Consider the following 15,806-nt stretch of genomic DNA (forward strand, 5'->3'; position numbering starts at 1 on the left):
CTCATTCAATTTTATGTCTTACAGGGCTTATACTGAGTTCAATATTGTATAACTGTATTAATTCAACTATGAACCTAGAAACTTGCAGCCACTTGTGAAAGACATGTACTCTTGCTATGGCATGTGTTAGTGAATATGTTAAAGCTGTAATGAAATGCTTCCTCTAATCATGTAGTTATTAAAAATTTAAAAATAAGTAACAACAGGGACCAGGATAATGGAAAGGAAACAGGGAGGTAAAGGAAAAGAAATATAACTGTATTAATTCAACTATGAACCTAGAAACTTGCAGCCACTTGTGAAAGACATGTACTCTTGCTATGGCATGTGTTAGTGAATATGTTAAAGCTGTAATGAAATGCTTCCTCTAATCATGTAGTTATTAAAAATTTAAAAATAAATAATGATTTAAAGAAAACTGTATGTCTGGACAGAGGCTGTTGGTGACCCCCTCAGAGTCAATTCGTTTCATGTAAAAATCGATAAAGAGATGCCTGGAAATCCTGTGTTCCCAGCTCCCTGTGGCTAGGAGTGACCACGTTCTCATCAAATGACACACAAAGAGGCATTTTAAGACAACTTCCCAGGCAACACCTTTTCCAATGGGAAGGGAGGCACACTTTCTCCTGCTGACTGGAATATAACTTGAGGGGTAGCTCTTTAAAAGTAGTCAGTGTGGGTCCTGAGACAGAAATTCATGCTGCAGGTAACTAACCAAGAAGCTATCCTGGGTCAGGAGTTTAGCATTCCATCCTGTATCCCTGACATGCTGGGGCTGACACAGTACTACTGCCTAGCTCCAGGCTTCATTGTGTAAATGAACGGTCAGCCTCTATCTTCTTTATTCTATCACTGCTTCTCTCACTCAAGGACAAGCAAAATTGTAACTTTAACATGCACAAAAATGGGCATATACACATATGTGCACACACACATAAGCACAATCTAATTAAAGCTTTCCCCTATATGAGTAGTTCTAACCATATCACAAACAAAAACAAATTATACTTTTGTTTAAAGAAAGGAGATTTTCGTGTAACATTTGTGTAACAACTTGGTATTTCCTTATCTACAGGAAGCATATTTAAAAAAAGAAACCATTCAGGCACCTTGCCTTTATCAGATTTACCAATTTCACTATAGTTCACCTAACATTGTGGCTGTAGACACTTAACCATGATGTACAAGTATCTGGCATAAGTCTATAACCCATAGGTAACAGTTGAGTAAATGTAAAACATAAGCCTTTTCTTTCGTTTTGAGACAAAGTCTGGTAGTGCAGTCAGGCAAGCCTCAAACTGGTGAACTCCTGCCTCAACTTCCCCAATGCTGGGATAAAGTATGTGCTACCACACGTGGCTCTCAGCCTTTTAGAAACTGATTTTCCTCCTCTGTGATTTGGCTTCCAGAACGGAAGCAGTTTGGTCAGACTTTCCCCACCCATTGCTGATGACTTGGTAAAGACACTGCAGTGGGGAGAGTCCAGTAACACATCTGGATTCTGAGCCCTGTGCATGTAGCATCTCTGGGTTTACCTGTACTGGCACAGTCCCTTGACTAGAGGAACACTGTGTCACAGAGCAGATCATTTAGAAAATGGGGCCTAAGGACGTGTGCACAGAGAAGGATGGGAAGCACAATGCCCAGGGAAGCAGAGGCAGCTGTGATGCAAAGACCTGCTCCGCATCTAGAAAGCATTGCTTCAGGACCAGTAAGTACGCAGCAGGGAGGACTGAAGACTTGAAATGGTTGCCACATAGATTATGAAAGAAAATGCCACTACGAGTTACGACAAGTGTTGCCACCAGTGTTCACAGGGGTACTCCATGAAGAAACTCATTTTGCTGGTGTGGTGGTGCATGCCTTTGATCCTAGCACATGAGAGGCAGAGGTAGATGGATCTCTCTGAGTTGGCGGCCAGCTTGGTTTCCTGTTTCATCCAACATACCAGTGCTGATGATGGTCTCATGGCTTTTCCTCAAGGTCACATTTATCCGTGTCATTATCCCCTTAATCCAAGCATCCCTCGGCCTGGACTGGGAGTGACAGACACTGGCCACAGGGAGAGGTGGAACAACTCTAGGAGAGGAGTTGTATTAAGTTAAAGGCTCTGTTTGATTTCATAGTCTACTTTTTGACCGACAAACTATCATCCCTGTTGTTTCTAAAAATCATCCCTTAACAGTAGTAACATTTGGAGGGTCAAAGGCTACAGTTTGAATTTGAACTCAGTTATCAGCTTTTGACTCAGGGCAGGTCACTGAATCGCTTTGTGCCTGCATTTCCTCACCTGTAAAATGGGGATAGCATTGTTCTTTTTGGTAAGGTCCATTGTGGGGATTCAAGGACTTAATGGAAAGTACTCGGCATACTGTTTTCAACATATTACATGCTCAGTCAGTGCTGCCTGGTGGTTACTGTCAGTGATTGGCTAGCAGGGCTCCTGTGGTGGTTTGAATGAAAATGTCCCTTTTGGGCTCCAAGTATTTGAACATTTTGTCCCCAGTTGGTGGCGCTGTTTGGGGAGGTCTTAGAAGGTGTGGCTATCCTGGAGGAAGCACGTCACTGGGGGTGGGCTTAGAGAGTTTTTAAGCCTTGCCATATCTCCAGTTGCTCTCTTGCTTCCTGTGCCTGCTGGAAGGTGTGAAAGCTTAAATTCTGCTGCACCTGCTCCAGGCACCTCTGCCTCCATGCCTCCCCGCCATGACGGACAATAGTTCCGCTGGAACCATACGCTCAAATAGACTTTCATTTATAAGTTGTTTTGATCAGTGTTTCTATCACAGCAACAGAAAAGTGACTAATACACAGATCCTCTAAGGTCAGTATGGATACTCTATGAAGAGGAATCTAGTTTCTCTGCAAGGGGCAGGAATTTTCCTGTTGATGAAAAGGGCTTCAACTAAAGCAGACAGGAATAGTCCTCCAAGTTGTATTCTTACGAGGTTCCAGAGTGAGTGACACCCATTCTTGTCACTCCAACGTCCTGCACGGCTGGCCCTCACTGCCCTCTGTAGGGGAGAGTGTATACAGGAGCACTTTGCTAGGAACAGGGGACACAGCTGTCAACACAGGACCAGGAAGACTTTTCACTTTCCACACTTGTACATGGTGAGAGCTTGTGAACAGATGCAGTATGGGGCAGGGGTGCTTTGCAACAATGCTATTTTTTAAATTGTTCCTGTTTCCCAGAGCACCCAGGCTGCTCATGGAGGCCACTCTGGCGGCTACTTGACCCTCACCACTTTTCTTTCCATAAACTGAAATGTTCTCTTGGCTTCTGTGGGGTAATTTCTTCCTGGGTCGTCTCCTCTACAGGTCCAACCTGCCATTTCAACCTATCACACAGCCAGTTTTCCTTCTCTGTCATTTAAATACTGGTGTTCCCTTAACCTCCATTCTTAGCACGTGTGCACTTTCTCTCTCTCTCTCTCTCTCTCTCTCTCTCTCTCTCACACACACACACACACACTCACACATACTTTATCAGCTATACAAAAACTGATTAGCACTTAATCTCCAGACCTACATGTCTCAGTTGGGCTCCTGACCATTTCTGACCAGCACCTTCTACTATGGCCTTTCTTACTGTATTATTATTATTATTACTATTATTATTATTATTATTATTTACTCTGTGTGTGTGTGCACGTGGATGAATGCGCATTTGCCACGACACACAGGTGGAACTAGAAGACAACTTTCAGGGCTTGGTTCTTTTTCTACCACTGGTCCTGGGAATTGAACTGAGGACATAAAGCCTGTCAGGCAAGCACTCCCACCTGCTGAGCTGTCTTGCTGGCCTCATGTGCTTTGAGATCAGACACCAAGGAGAAGTATTTGTCACTCACGCTTGCTTCCACCACCTCCAGCCTGAGAGAACACTGCACATTTTGTCTCCTCACCATCTGCTGAACCAACCTTACGGTCTCCATTGCTAGATGGCACAGGAGCCTGCAGACCAGATGCCAAGCATTCCACAGAAGTCAGAACACTGGCTGGGGAATTGGAAGGCCTGAGTGTGCAATGAGGCTCTGTGGCTAACTGCATGTGCAGTGAGGTTCTGTGGCTGAGTGTGCAGTGAGGCTCTGTGGATGAGTGTGCAGCAAAGTTCTGTGGATGAGTGTGTGTGCAGTGAGGTTCTGTGGATGAGTGTGTGTGCAGTGAGGTTCTGTGGATGAGTGTGTGTGCAGTGAGGTTCTGTGGATGAGTGTGCAGTGAACCTCTGGATGAGTGTGTGTACAGTGAGCTTCTGTGGATGAGTGTGCAGTGAGGTTCTGTGGATGAGTGTGTGTGCAGTGAGCTGTGGATGAGTGTGTGTGAAGTGAGGTTCTATGGCTGAGTGTGCGGTGAGCTTCTTTGGATGAGTGTGCAGCGAGGTTCTATGGATGAGTGTGCAGTAAGCTTCTGTGGCTGAGTGTGCAACATTGGACAAATTACTCCCTTTGTCCTGGAAAATTAAAGAAACCCATACATGCAAGGCTCCTGCATACCGTGTGCGGTACTGGTTTTATTACCATTATCTAATTAAGTATCACTGCTATTGCTGCTGTTGCATTTGCTTTATTTAATTAATGTGCATTGCTGGGACCAGAAAAATAATCACAGCCAAAGTTGACGGTCTGGTCTGTTATGCATTAATACACTGCAAGGGTTTAAGAGATCTCTTAAAAATATTTCACTTATTTTTATTTTTTGTGTATGAGCGTACTGCCTGCATGTATGTAAGTGCACCTGTATAATGCAATGCCTGCAGAGGCCAGAAGGGAGTGTTGGATCCCCTGGAACTGGAGTTATGGATTGTTGTTAGCTGCCATGTAGGCGCTGGGAACTGAAGTCAGGTCCTCTGTAGAACAGCCAGTGCCCTTAACCTGTTGCTGAGTCATCTCTGTAGCCCCTGAAGAAATCTTTTTAATAATTCTATTTCTGAAATATTCACTTAGTAATATGTTGACACTTGTGTGGCCTGCATGGCTATGCTTTGGTGAGTGCATGGGCCCAGGAAAAGCACTCTGACAAAGGAAGTAGGCTCACTGCTAACATCCACTGTATGGATGTGGGACTGGACCCTGTGTTCCACGGCACAAAGGCAAGAACAACGTACCAAGGTTCAGTGCATGAGAGCCTTTTGTTTTCTGAAAGGAGTAGCACACTCATTAAGTTCACAAACTTTACGTGAACTAGTGGAAGGAACTAAGTAGCAGTTTCTCTTAGTCAGGCTAGAAGGAAAACGGACAGCTAAAACAACAGAAAATGCACTTGCTGTCAAGCAAATGAACTGAACTTGAAGTGTTCCCAACAATCTGGCATTTAGCACATGATACTAAAAATCTACCCAGTATGCAGTTCTCCAAGTGTGGATGGAGTGCCTGCTGCAAAACAATTAAATTTTTTTTCTGACACTTGTTCCAATGAAATAATATTCACTCTGTTGAAGAACTCTGAAAGCAGCAACAGGGAGACAAGAGAACTTTGCCACTTTGCAAAGCAAATAGACAAAAGATAAAACGGAACAAGACCTTAGGGATACCCACTGCAAATAGCAACCTGGTTAGAGACGGCAGAAGCACCGCAGTGCAAGGAAACCAGAGAATACACGTGAGGAATTAGTCTGTGAGCACGGACACACCTGGGATTGCTCCTGCAGGGAGCTGGGCTATCTAAACTTGCTGGATTCTCTTTTCTTTTTTCTTTTCCTTTTAACAAGTTCTTTTACTCTGACAAATATTGCTGCTTTTATCTTTCTTGGGTTTGTTTGTTTTCGTTGTTGTTTTGAGACCGAGTTTTATTCCATAGGTTTGAACCTATGGTGATTCTCCTGCCTCAGCATTCCAAGTGTCAGGATTATAGGTATGAGCTGCCACACCCAGCAACTACTCACATTTCTAAGCCACTAGGAATAAGGCTACACGGACAATGGGATGGGAAAACAAATCTAACATGCCTCACCTTTCATCACGTGTGTGTCAGTAACATATACATGGGTAACCTAGACTAATGATGGGAAAGAGAAATAATCCAGGATGTAAATGAATTAGCATGATGCTTTTGCAGAGGGGCTGGAAAAATGGGTCATAGGACAAAGAGGACATCATGAGTTAACTTGGACTCACAGAAATCATCCTGACAGAGCAACTTCAGCTCTGGGCCCTTGTGCCCTATACAAAATGAATGTAGTAGAATGCCCTGAGGATGGAGTGAACCAGCTCCATGCCTTGTGCCTTGCACACAACAAGCAATGTGGAGTCACCTGAGGTGGTACACTCACAAGTGATAATAGCAAATTCTTTGTAGTTTTATTTTGAGAAATGACCTCTGACATGCATCAGGCTGCACTGGAACTGGTAGGCCCAAATGATCCTCTTGCCTCAGCCTCCTATGCAGCTGGGACAAAAGGCCCATGTCCCTGCACTTGGCTTGACTGTAAGACAGATAATACATGATTAAACACCAGCACAAAGATGCTATGGTAAGATCTGTCCATGAACTCATTCACAATGGATTTACTGAGTGAGAAGGACGGGGTTGTTAAACATTGACGGTCCAAAGGACATAAGCCCAAAGCCTACTGGAATGTCAACAGAATGACAGATATGTCTGTTAATATATAATTTGTTTCATTTATTAAAATACAGCAACAGGACAGTCTTACATATTTCTTTCACACTTTAATGTATGAATCTGAGGACTGAGATTCTTTTACAAGCATATGCTTGTTACCACTTTTTGACATGTTGGAGAATGACTACATGAATTTATTACTGTTCAAACGAAGTTAAACCCAACTGAAGTCCATGTACCAGGTGCCAAAGTGTGGAAATCCTAATTACTCTAATAATCCTAATAACTGTGCCTAATATAAAAAAGTAAAAAACTTCTTCGAATTGGAAAAATAATACCCTCAAACTTCACAGAAAAGAGAGAATGATTAAAATTTTACAGATTTAAAAAATTCAGAAATATATTGAAGCAGTAAACTTTATGCTGTACCTATTAAAAATATAAAAATATTTTTTCTAAAACCAGAACTGCCCTTTTTTCTCTATTCAACAGCTCTCTTCAATGTCCACACCCCACGAGCACTTCCAGAAACTAACCTATTCACTTACATAAAAGCATCATCTGGATTAACAAATTTGAGTAGATTTAAGTCATACAACTGTCTGCTCATGACCAGCTGTTTGAAATGAGCATATTAAGTAATTTAGACACTTTTTTTGCAAAGGTTACATGATTTAATAAAGTCCCATATGCCTCAGCATGTGCCAACTCTACTGGGTTATCGTCAATCCAGCTGCTGTTAGGATAATAGCTGCCAACTTTCAAACAACTGAAGAGAAGGAGGAATCAGCTTCCAGTCAGCTCACAGGAGACTTAGACTCCCGGCTAAAACACGGGCCATTTTCAATCCTAAGAGAAACTTATTACAGAGAGCTCACCTCCACTGTTGGAGAAGCAGGTTCACAAAGACTGGAGTTTGCAGTTGGCAGCTTCAGGTAAACTCCCCAAATCACGTGGACTTCGGCCTTAAATGCTCAGGCTCTAAGCATTCAGGCTGACTTTCTGAGGAAATAGACTGGGAAATGTCTTATCCTTTGTTTATCATTGGAAGATCTGAGGGCCTCACAGGGTCGGAGGGTCAGAAAAATCGAGAGAATAGTATTTGTTAGTCATTCCAAAAGGCTTCGAAGACTTCAGGGGAAAGGAGATCCATGCGAGATGGGACACATTTATAACATATACATGTAGAGAACTGCCAAATAACAAAGGGAATCAATAAAATATAAGGGGAAAAAAGACAACAACTAGAACAGTTTATATCTGGATCACTTAGTGAACAAGTGCCGGATACAGATTGGAATAACGTGAGTGTGAAGATCTCTAAGAAAGAAAACTCTGCACTGAGCAGTACTAGGTGCTGGACAGCACTGTATTAGTGATCCTATTGCAAGCCCTGGAACTTTGTTTCTAAACATGCACTAATCTGTTTTGCATAAAGATGCACTAGTTTTTATTATTATTATTATTATTATTACTTTATTTTATGTGTACGAGTGTATTGCCTGAATGTATGTGAGTGCACCCATGTTGTGCAATGTCTCAGAGGTCAGAAGAGGGCTTCGGATTCCCCTGGAACTGGAGTTAAAGACGGCTCATAGCCACCATGTGGGTGCTGGGAATCAAACCCGGGTCCTCTGCAAGAGCAGTCAGTGCTCTTAACCACTGAGCCATCTTTCCAGGCCCCAAGCTGTACTAGTTTTTAATGGGTTTAAGAACTTTGCAGTGAAGAACAGCAATCTGCTTAAAGAGTCCCTGTATTTCCAAATGTCCATAGTAACTGAGAATCAATCATTCACTGGATGGAGGAGTTTCCTCAAGAGGATGAGCCTGTTTTCAACCACAGAGCAGAGCAGAACTGGTTTGTGTTGCCTTCAAGGGAGAAGAGCTGGAGCAGTTCCCACCAGCAGCACGGTGGCCTTCATGTCCTACAGTACTGATAAACCATCTGAAACTGTGCAGGGGCTGCTTTGACACAGTGGTGACTGGACTACAGGGAACTGAAGTTTGTTCAGCTGCCATAATGGCACTCACCACAGCTCCCCAAAGCATCACGGTGACTACCTAACCGTGAGTTTCAACACTCAGTACTGCTTCTGTCCTTGCTGCAGGAACACAATGCTTAGTCAATTTTAAAATCCACTGGAGATTCTAACTGGCCAGAGTCACCCACTCCACACTGAAATTATAGACATTCTCCAGGCTTCTTTGCTATTGAGATTCTCCATGGATCTCTGGGGTTTGTGGTGCTGGAAATACTGGAGGTCCAAGGGCAGAACACTTGGTTCTAAGAGTTCTAGGTAGTCAAATACACCTTGAAAAGCCACACAGATGCCTTGGGTAACTGGGAAGACAAGGAAAAGACCCTACTAATAACGGCAAGAGATTATTTTCTAACATTGTAATGTGGTCAGCACTTGACCTCTAAATCACTCATGGAGGCTGCTGAAACTGTTCAAGACACAACAGATTTAACAGGTCCGTCTTCAGAGCAGTATGAAAGGCTGGAACTTGTTGAAAACTGTTGCCCAGTTTAGTAGCCACAGCAGTTCCCCAAACAACTGAGTCAGCGCTTCCCTCAACAGAGGAAAAGCAGAGGTGTTGAGTCTTTAGCAACATCTCATCACAGTAACCCAACAAAGTACTTGGAAAGGGTTCTGGCCTATCCTGCACAAGGGGATGCCTGTCTATACTGGCAAAGCATCGTGCAAGATGTATGAAGTGGGCACAATCTTTGCACTGCTTTAATAAGTGAAAGATAAGAAATTTCAAGGATGTAAGAGTTCTTTGCCATTGGGAAAGCATTCCAGTCTCCAGTGCCAGCATGCTATGAAGGACTTTATCACAGGAGGCAAGTCTACCTCCAAAAGCAAGGAAAGACAAAGGCCATGCTTAACATAAAACACAACACTCATTAGCCCTGGTCAGTTTTATGCAAGATCCAAGGGTACCAGAAACCAGAGATTTGCTCCGATTCCGTTTGCTACATTGAAGCCTTCATATACTTAACACTATAATTATGAAAGCCTGGAATAAATATACTTCCTATCCACTGATTTGAATATTTGAACAATTAGCTGTATTTGTTTGAATGTACCCTAAATGTCTTTGTTCATAATGAGGATAATCAAGACATGCCTAGAGGTTAGGAAAGATTAAAAAGACATGCTAAAGAAAGATGAGAAGAAAAGAGGAAGCAGAGAAGAAGATTTGAAAACAATTGTATGTCATCAGAATAAGTGAGTAATTAAAGGTGGAAAAAATAATTGATTACAATTTGTCTAAAGCAACCATACCCATATAAAGCGCCGACATGGTGCAAGAGTACATAATTACAAATAATAAGATGGAACTAACAACAACGGACGTAAAAAAGAGATGAGCTACAGGAAGAGGCAAGCCACAAATACCCTGGGGTAAAGGACATCTTCCCAGAGGGGACAACATGCCCTGGACCTGAGGAGGGTCCGGGTGACCTTGGCCAGCACCTCGATCTCCTGCCATGTCTAATCACAAAAGGCATTCCATGTTTAGAAGGGAGATTTTGAAGAAGATAATTATGGGCTGCAAGTGTTTTCTGTGGAAACAAAATTATCATTCATGCCTGAGATTGTGTAAATATGCCTTAATTTTGGTCAACAGTAATTTGAGCTGTAAAAAAACAGAATCCTCAAGCCTGCTTGTAAATTGCAAGTGTTCAGGCAAACTATGGGGATTAGCATGTAAAAGCAAAGACATTCCAAACACCGTGAAAAATGTCACTGAGGAGAAAATGATCCGCTTTGTAGCGACATGACTTGGTCTCTTCCTGTCAAAGTCAGTTCGCAACTTCCAAAGGCCTCATGAAGAAAGAAAGAAGGGAGACCAAGGCTGGGGCGGTCTGTCTAGTCCATCAGGTATGAAAATAATCACCATTCAACTTACCGGGGAAAGTGGGCAAGCTTCCCCACATGAATGGTGCTCCCACACAGATGGAAGGGGAAGAAGAAACCACATCAAGGGCCCCAAGGAAACTGGAAGGCTTTGAGGGCTTCCATAGCATCGCCCTCTGTCCTGTCCCCTGACTGTGAGGCTGCAGTAAGTGCAACGCTGCCACCCACTTCAGGAAGGAAAAAAAAGAAAAGGTTACTTTCCTAAGTGTCAGACTTACCTCTCTCTGAGAAAATCCACAACTCTCCTGAAGTCGGCCACACAGTACTCTCTCTTCATGTCCATGAGCACGCTGTCGGAGGCTGACTGAACGGGGATGTGGAGAAAAGCGTAGACTCGGGGGTGGCTAAGGATCCTCGCCATTTCCTGAGAGAGTGGAAGGAGATGTATTCATCATTTCAGCGAATCTGAATTCCCTCAGATCAACACAGATAAGTGCTGACAGACAGACACTAAAACCAGACCAATCATCACGGCTCTTAAAGGAAGCATCTGCAGCCTACATCCTACGATGGCACTGAGGAATTCAGTATCACTTTCACAGGATTCCATGGGGAGAATTATTTTAATGTCCACTGTCTCTTTCAACATAAAATTTAAAAGACATGAAATTAGATAAAGCCAAAGAGTAAAGATATTTTTGAGTGCTTCAAACAAACCACTATTCCCTCTCCAGTTCCCTCTTCCTTGCAGTTTCCTATTCCACACAGTAACATCAGAAGAAACAGCAAACTTTAAGCAGAGTTGAAGCTTTATGATTCTGTCTGAATACAGAAAGCTTCATCTTTAGATTAACTCAGAAAAAAATGTACATATATATATGTGACACTGAAGAAGAGGGAATCATGGTTCCCCTCCTTTCCGCCCTCCCTCCCTTCTTTCCTTCCCTCCTTTCCTTATTTCAGTTAGTTTCCTCATAACACTTTTTGAGTATTTATAAAGGAAAAAGCATATGACCAGACAATGAAGAAAGCCAGCTTACTACTGGGTGCCTGAGTGTAAGAGGCAGCATTCAAAGGACAAGAAGTGGAGAGGATAAATGAAGAGGAAGGGAGGAGGAGGGGGAGGAACAGGAGGAAGAAGGGGAGGAAGAGGAAAAAGAGGAGGGGAAGGAAGAGGAGGAGGATGGGGGGGTAGGACTAACACTCAAAACAGACCAATCATCATGCTCTTAAAGGCAGCATCTGTGGCCTACATCCACGGATGGGGGGTGGGTATCTATGCTGCAAAGTCAAAGAGAGCAAAATTAACTGCAACAAATTAAGCAAGTCTGTTTTTTAAAATTCCTGAGGATACAACATGGGTACCAGGAAGAACAGAGATCAGTTATGCCAAAAATGTCAGAAAGGTGCTGCTCTTTAATAACCTGCATGTGCCCAGTGATGACTAGTTTTCAGAACTGCCTTTCACATCCCTTATCTTGTTTTGTTTCATCCACACAACGATTCCCAAGGGCCCGCTAATGCTGACTGGTTGCCCCTTAGTCACCCACAAGCCAGGCATGCGTATGGATCAGCCTTGCTCTTTGCTGCCCCGTTTTAATTCCACTGACTAAAAATTAGCATTTTCACCAAATCAGAGGCAAAGAGGAGAACTCAAATCAGCTACCTTCTCAGAAGAAGCTCAGTTTTCAAGAAAGTCCCTTTCACAAAGATGTTCAGATGACCATAAAAAATTACTCACAGCTAGCCTCCATCTGCAGTCTCTCCCAGGAATTAGCAAGTTTCACACCTTGCTATGGACAGACTGCTAAGAATTGGAACTGATTTCTTATGAGGTAGCAGACTAACCGCACACACCTCCATGAAACTGTTGCAATTCAGGCTGGGGTACTCAGTCAGGAGTCTGTCCAGATACCACACTGGTCTGAGGTACTCTGCAGTGAACAGCAGGCCTTTGGCTCTGATTCCCTACCTGTAGGGCTTTTCACACCTGACCATCAAGATGCCCCGAAGTTTCAGAGGAATATTTGTGAAAAAAAAAGGTCCATGTTTTCTCAAGGGGCAGGACTCAGATCTCTTCTGACACACTCAGGATGGTAAGAAGTAGTATTTCATCTACAGCACATGTGTGGAATGTAGTCGCTCTGGCAGGTTCTGTGCCTCCATGTGGAGTGGAGACAGTGACATTACCTTTCACAGAGCTACCTGGCCACGGTGGAAAGGAAGATAATCCACGCTCTCACATAAATTACCAAGGAACTTAGCTGTCTTCTTCAGATGGCATTTGAAGTTCTTGGGGGTACAGTATCATACTATCGACGCAACCTCATCAGTAGAGAGGACAGCTTTTTGGTACGCTGGTTCCTGGACTGGCAGTGAAGGGAAGATGCCCTGGGCTGAACTGTGCAATGGACTACATGGTGCTCACCGGGGCTGCACATGAGGGAGCATACTTCGTGTACATACACTTGATGCAAACACTGGCTGGTTGCTGACTGTGAGGAAGGCACAGCACTGCATACAACCTTGCCCTGAAGAGGGTGTCAGCTTACAGATCAAAGTAGGAATCGGAAGAAAGCAACAGAAGCACGGTGGCTTTTTTCTTTGCTGGTCCTCAAAACAAGCCTCCTCGCCAGGAGGCACCTCAACTTCCTAATACAAGGCTACAAAGTCATAATGTTAGGAAACTGTACATGAAGTAAAAGTAGACGTGCCCCCTGACTGAAACTTCTGTTACACGGGCTGGGGGCATAGCTCTATCACTAGAGGCACAGAGCCCTGGGTTCCATCCCCACCCAGCACCACATAAAACCAGTCATGATGGTACATATCTGGAATCCCAGCACCGGAAATAGAGGAGTCTGAAGTTCAAGGTCCTCCTCCTCCGCTACATAGCAAGTTCAAGGTCAGCCCAGGCCATGTGTGTGAGGCCCAGTCTCAAATTTTAAAAAACTTTCTCAGTAATGCCTGTGTGCCTGCCCCTCTTCAGGAATACTAACAGTGCAGATCAACGCATCTCACGGGGACAAAGTTTGTATTTTGTTTTTTTGCTTCCATTTCCTCTTCCTCAGAACTCTTGGTCAAGGATAACCTTCACTTTCTTCCCTTTCCAAACACTTCTTGGCTCCGGTCTTTCAACCCAACCCCAATCCTGTCCCAGTGTCCACTTCATTCTGTCTGGCAATGATGAAAAATCTGAGACCAAAAGCTATGCAAGGATGGGAGTGACTTTTACCTTTCTCTGTGGACCTCAGAAAGGCTCCTATGACACTAAGGATCCTCGGAGGTGCCGAAATATATAGTCAAGAAGCCGCTGAGCCAGCTCAGCAGGTAAGGATACTCACCACCAAGCCCGACAACTTCAGACTTGAGTTTGACCACCCAGGATTCACACTGTGTAAGGAGACAACTGATTCCCCAAAATTCTCCTCTGACCCCCACCCCCTACCCCCACACATAAATACATGTAAAATAAAGTTGTATATGAGGTCAATAAAAAACAGAACAGGAGCTGAAGAGATGGCTCAGCAGTTAAGAGCACTTGCTGCTCTTGCAGAGGACCTGGATTTGGTTCCCAGAATCCACGTGGCAGCTTACAAGCCTCCTTAAACCTAGTTCCGGGAGATCTGATGCCCTCTTCTGGCCTCTGTGGGTATTGCAAGCATGGGTACACTTACATACACATAGTCAAAACACTCATACACATAAAACAAAAATAAATGAAAAATCTGAAAAACATAGCAACATCTATGGACAGAGATCCAAATCATATATACACTTTGCATTTATGAATATCTATTTTTAATGAACTCAGTAATAGTACATATCAGTGCGGCAGGGTGAGATGTTTTGATGCTTGCATAATAACCACATCAAAGCAGACTATATCTACTTTTTGATAAGAAGAAATATTTTTTATTAGTATAAATTCAGTTTGGCTAAAGCGAGCAAACAGGCACTGATCAACTTGCTTAAATTTTTGGAATAATGGAAAGTATGTATGATATGCACAGAATTAAAACAAGACTCCTCAAAAGTAGCTCCATAGTGGAATCTGACTCTAAGGGTCTCTGGAGGTCCAGAACATAACCACAATGTACTTTTCAATGGAAGGAATTTATAGTCCCCACATTCGACCTTGGTTTAGTAAAAGCAAGAGGAGTATTTTGTTCAGATACAGTTCTGTGCTGTACTGGGCAAAGTCTGAGTAGAAGAGTGGGGGTGGAAGGAGGGGGTGGGGCAGGTCTCCAACATTCGGTGGTATATGTGCATACGTGTCTTTGTGCTTGAAAAATTCTGGGAGGAAACAGATTGGTAATACTATTTCAATATAAGATTATTTATAATTTAAGAGATGATGTGTCAGGGTTGATTGAACTATAGATGGTGAACATGAGAGGCAGGGACTGGAGAATGGCTGACCAGATCAATAAGCCAGATTTCCTATGATGTTGTAGGGAGCTCTCTTCCTATTAAAGAGGTAATAATGTCCATGTTTATAATTTACTTCTGATCTCAAAGTATCAAGAGAAAGCAATGAACTGAATGGAAAAGGCTTAATTTTAAAAGGCAATGTCATGAATGCATTCACTTTACAACAATTATTAAGGTTCATGTTTTCTGCACTGCAGTCATCACAGTCTATATGGTTTTGAATATTTGCACTAACTCAACATAATAAACTACTCAGTGAGCATAATATACTGCTAACAACTCAAGATGTCTCAATACACTACTACTCAACATAATACACTGCTAGTTCAACGTGATATACTACTAACCCAACATGATAAGCTACAAGAGCAACATTATACTAGTAATACAACACAATACACTAGTAATATAACATAAACACAATACACTACTAATTCAACATAATACACTATTAACTCAACATAATACACTAATTCAACATAGCATACTAATTCAACAAAATAAACTACCAAACTAACACAATAAACTATTAATGCAACATAATATGCTACAAACTCAACACAATCTAGTACTAATGCAACATAATAAACTACTAACTCAACATGATACATTATATATATACTCAACACAAGACACTGCTAACTCAGAAAGATACACTGCTAACTTAACACAATACACTGCTAATTCAGCATAATATACAACTAACTGAACACAATGCACTGTTGATACCAACTCAACATAAGACACAACTAACAATATAATACATTACTACTGCAATATAATAGACTACTAACTCAACATAATACACTATTAACAATATACTACTAATTCAATATAATACAGTATTAACACAATATAATACTAACTCAATATAATGCAATACTAACTCAACTAATCAACATGATACACAACTAACTCAACATACATATAATAATATTATTA

General features: G+C 42.5%; 1 protein-coding gene across 1 annotated transcript in view; it reads right to left on the reverse strand.

Moving 5' to 3' along the window:
- Positions 1 to 15,806, reverse strand: part of Cdkal1 (CDK5 regulatory subunit associated protein 1 like 1) — a 651,069-nt gene that overhangs the window by 237,596 nt on the left and 397,667 nt on the right. Inside the window, exon 9 of the mRNA XM_008826690.2 lies at positions 10,709 to 10,854. Coding sequence (XP_008824912.2) covers positions 10,709 to 10,854 — 146 coding nt within the window. The remainder of the gene's footprint in view (positions 1 to 10,708; positions 10,855 to 15,806) is intronic.

This window comes from Nannospalax galili, unplaced genomic scaffold (assembly GCF_000622305.1).
Source record: "Nannospalax galili isolate Female #2095 unplaced genomic scaffold, S.galili_v1.0 scaffold412, whole genome shotgun sequence".
Classification (NCBI taxonomy): Eukaryota; Metazoa; Chordata; class Mammalia; order Rodentia; family Spalacidae; genus Nannospalax; species Nannospalax galili.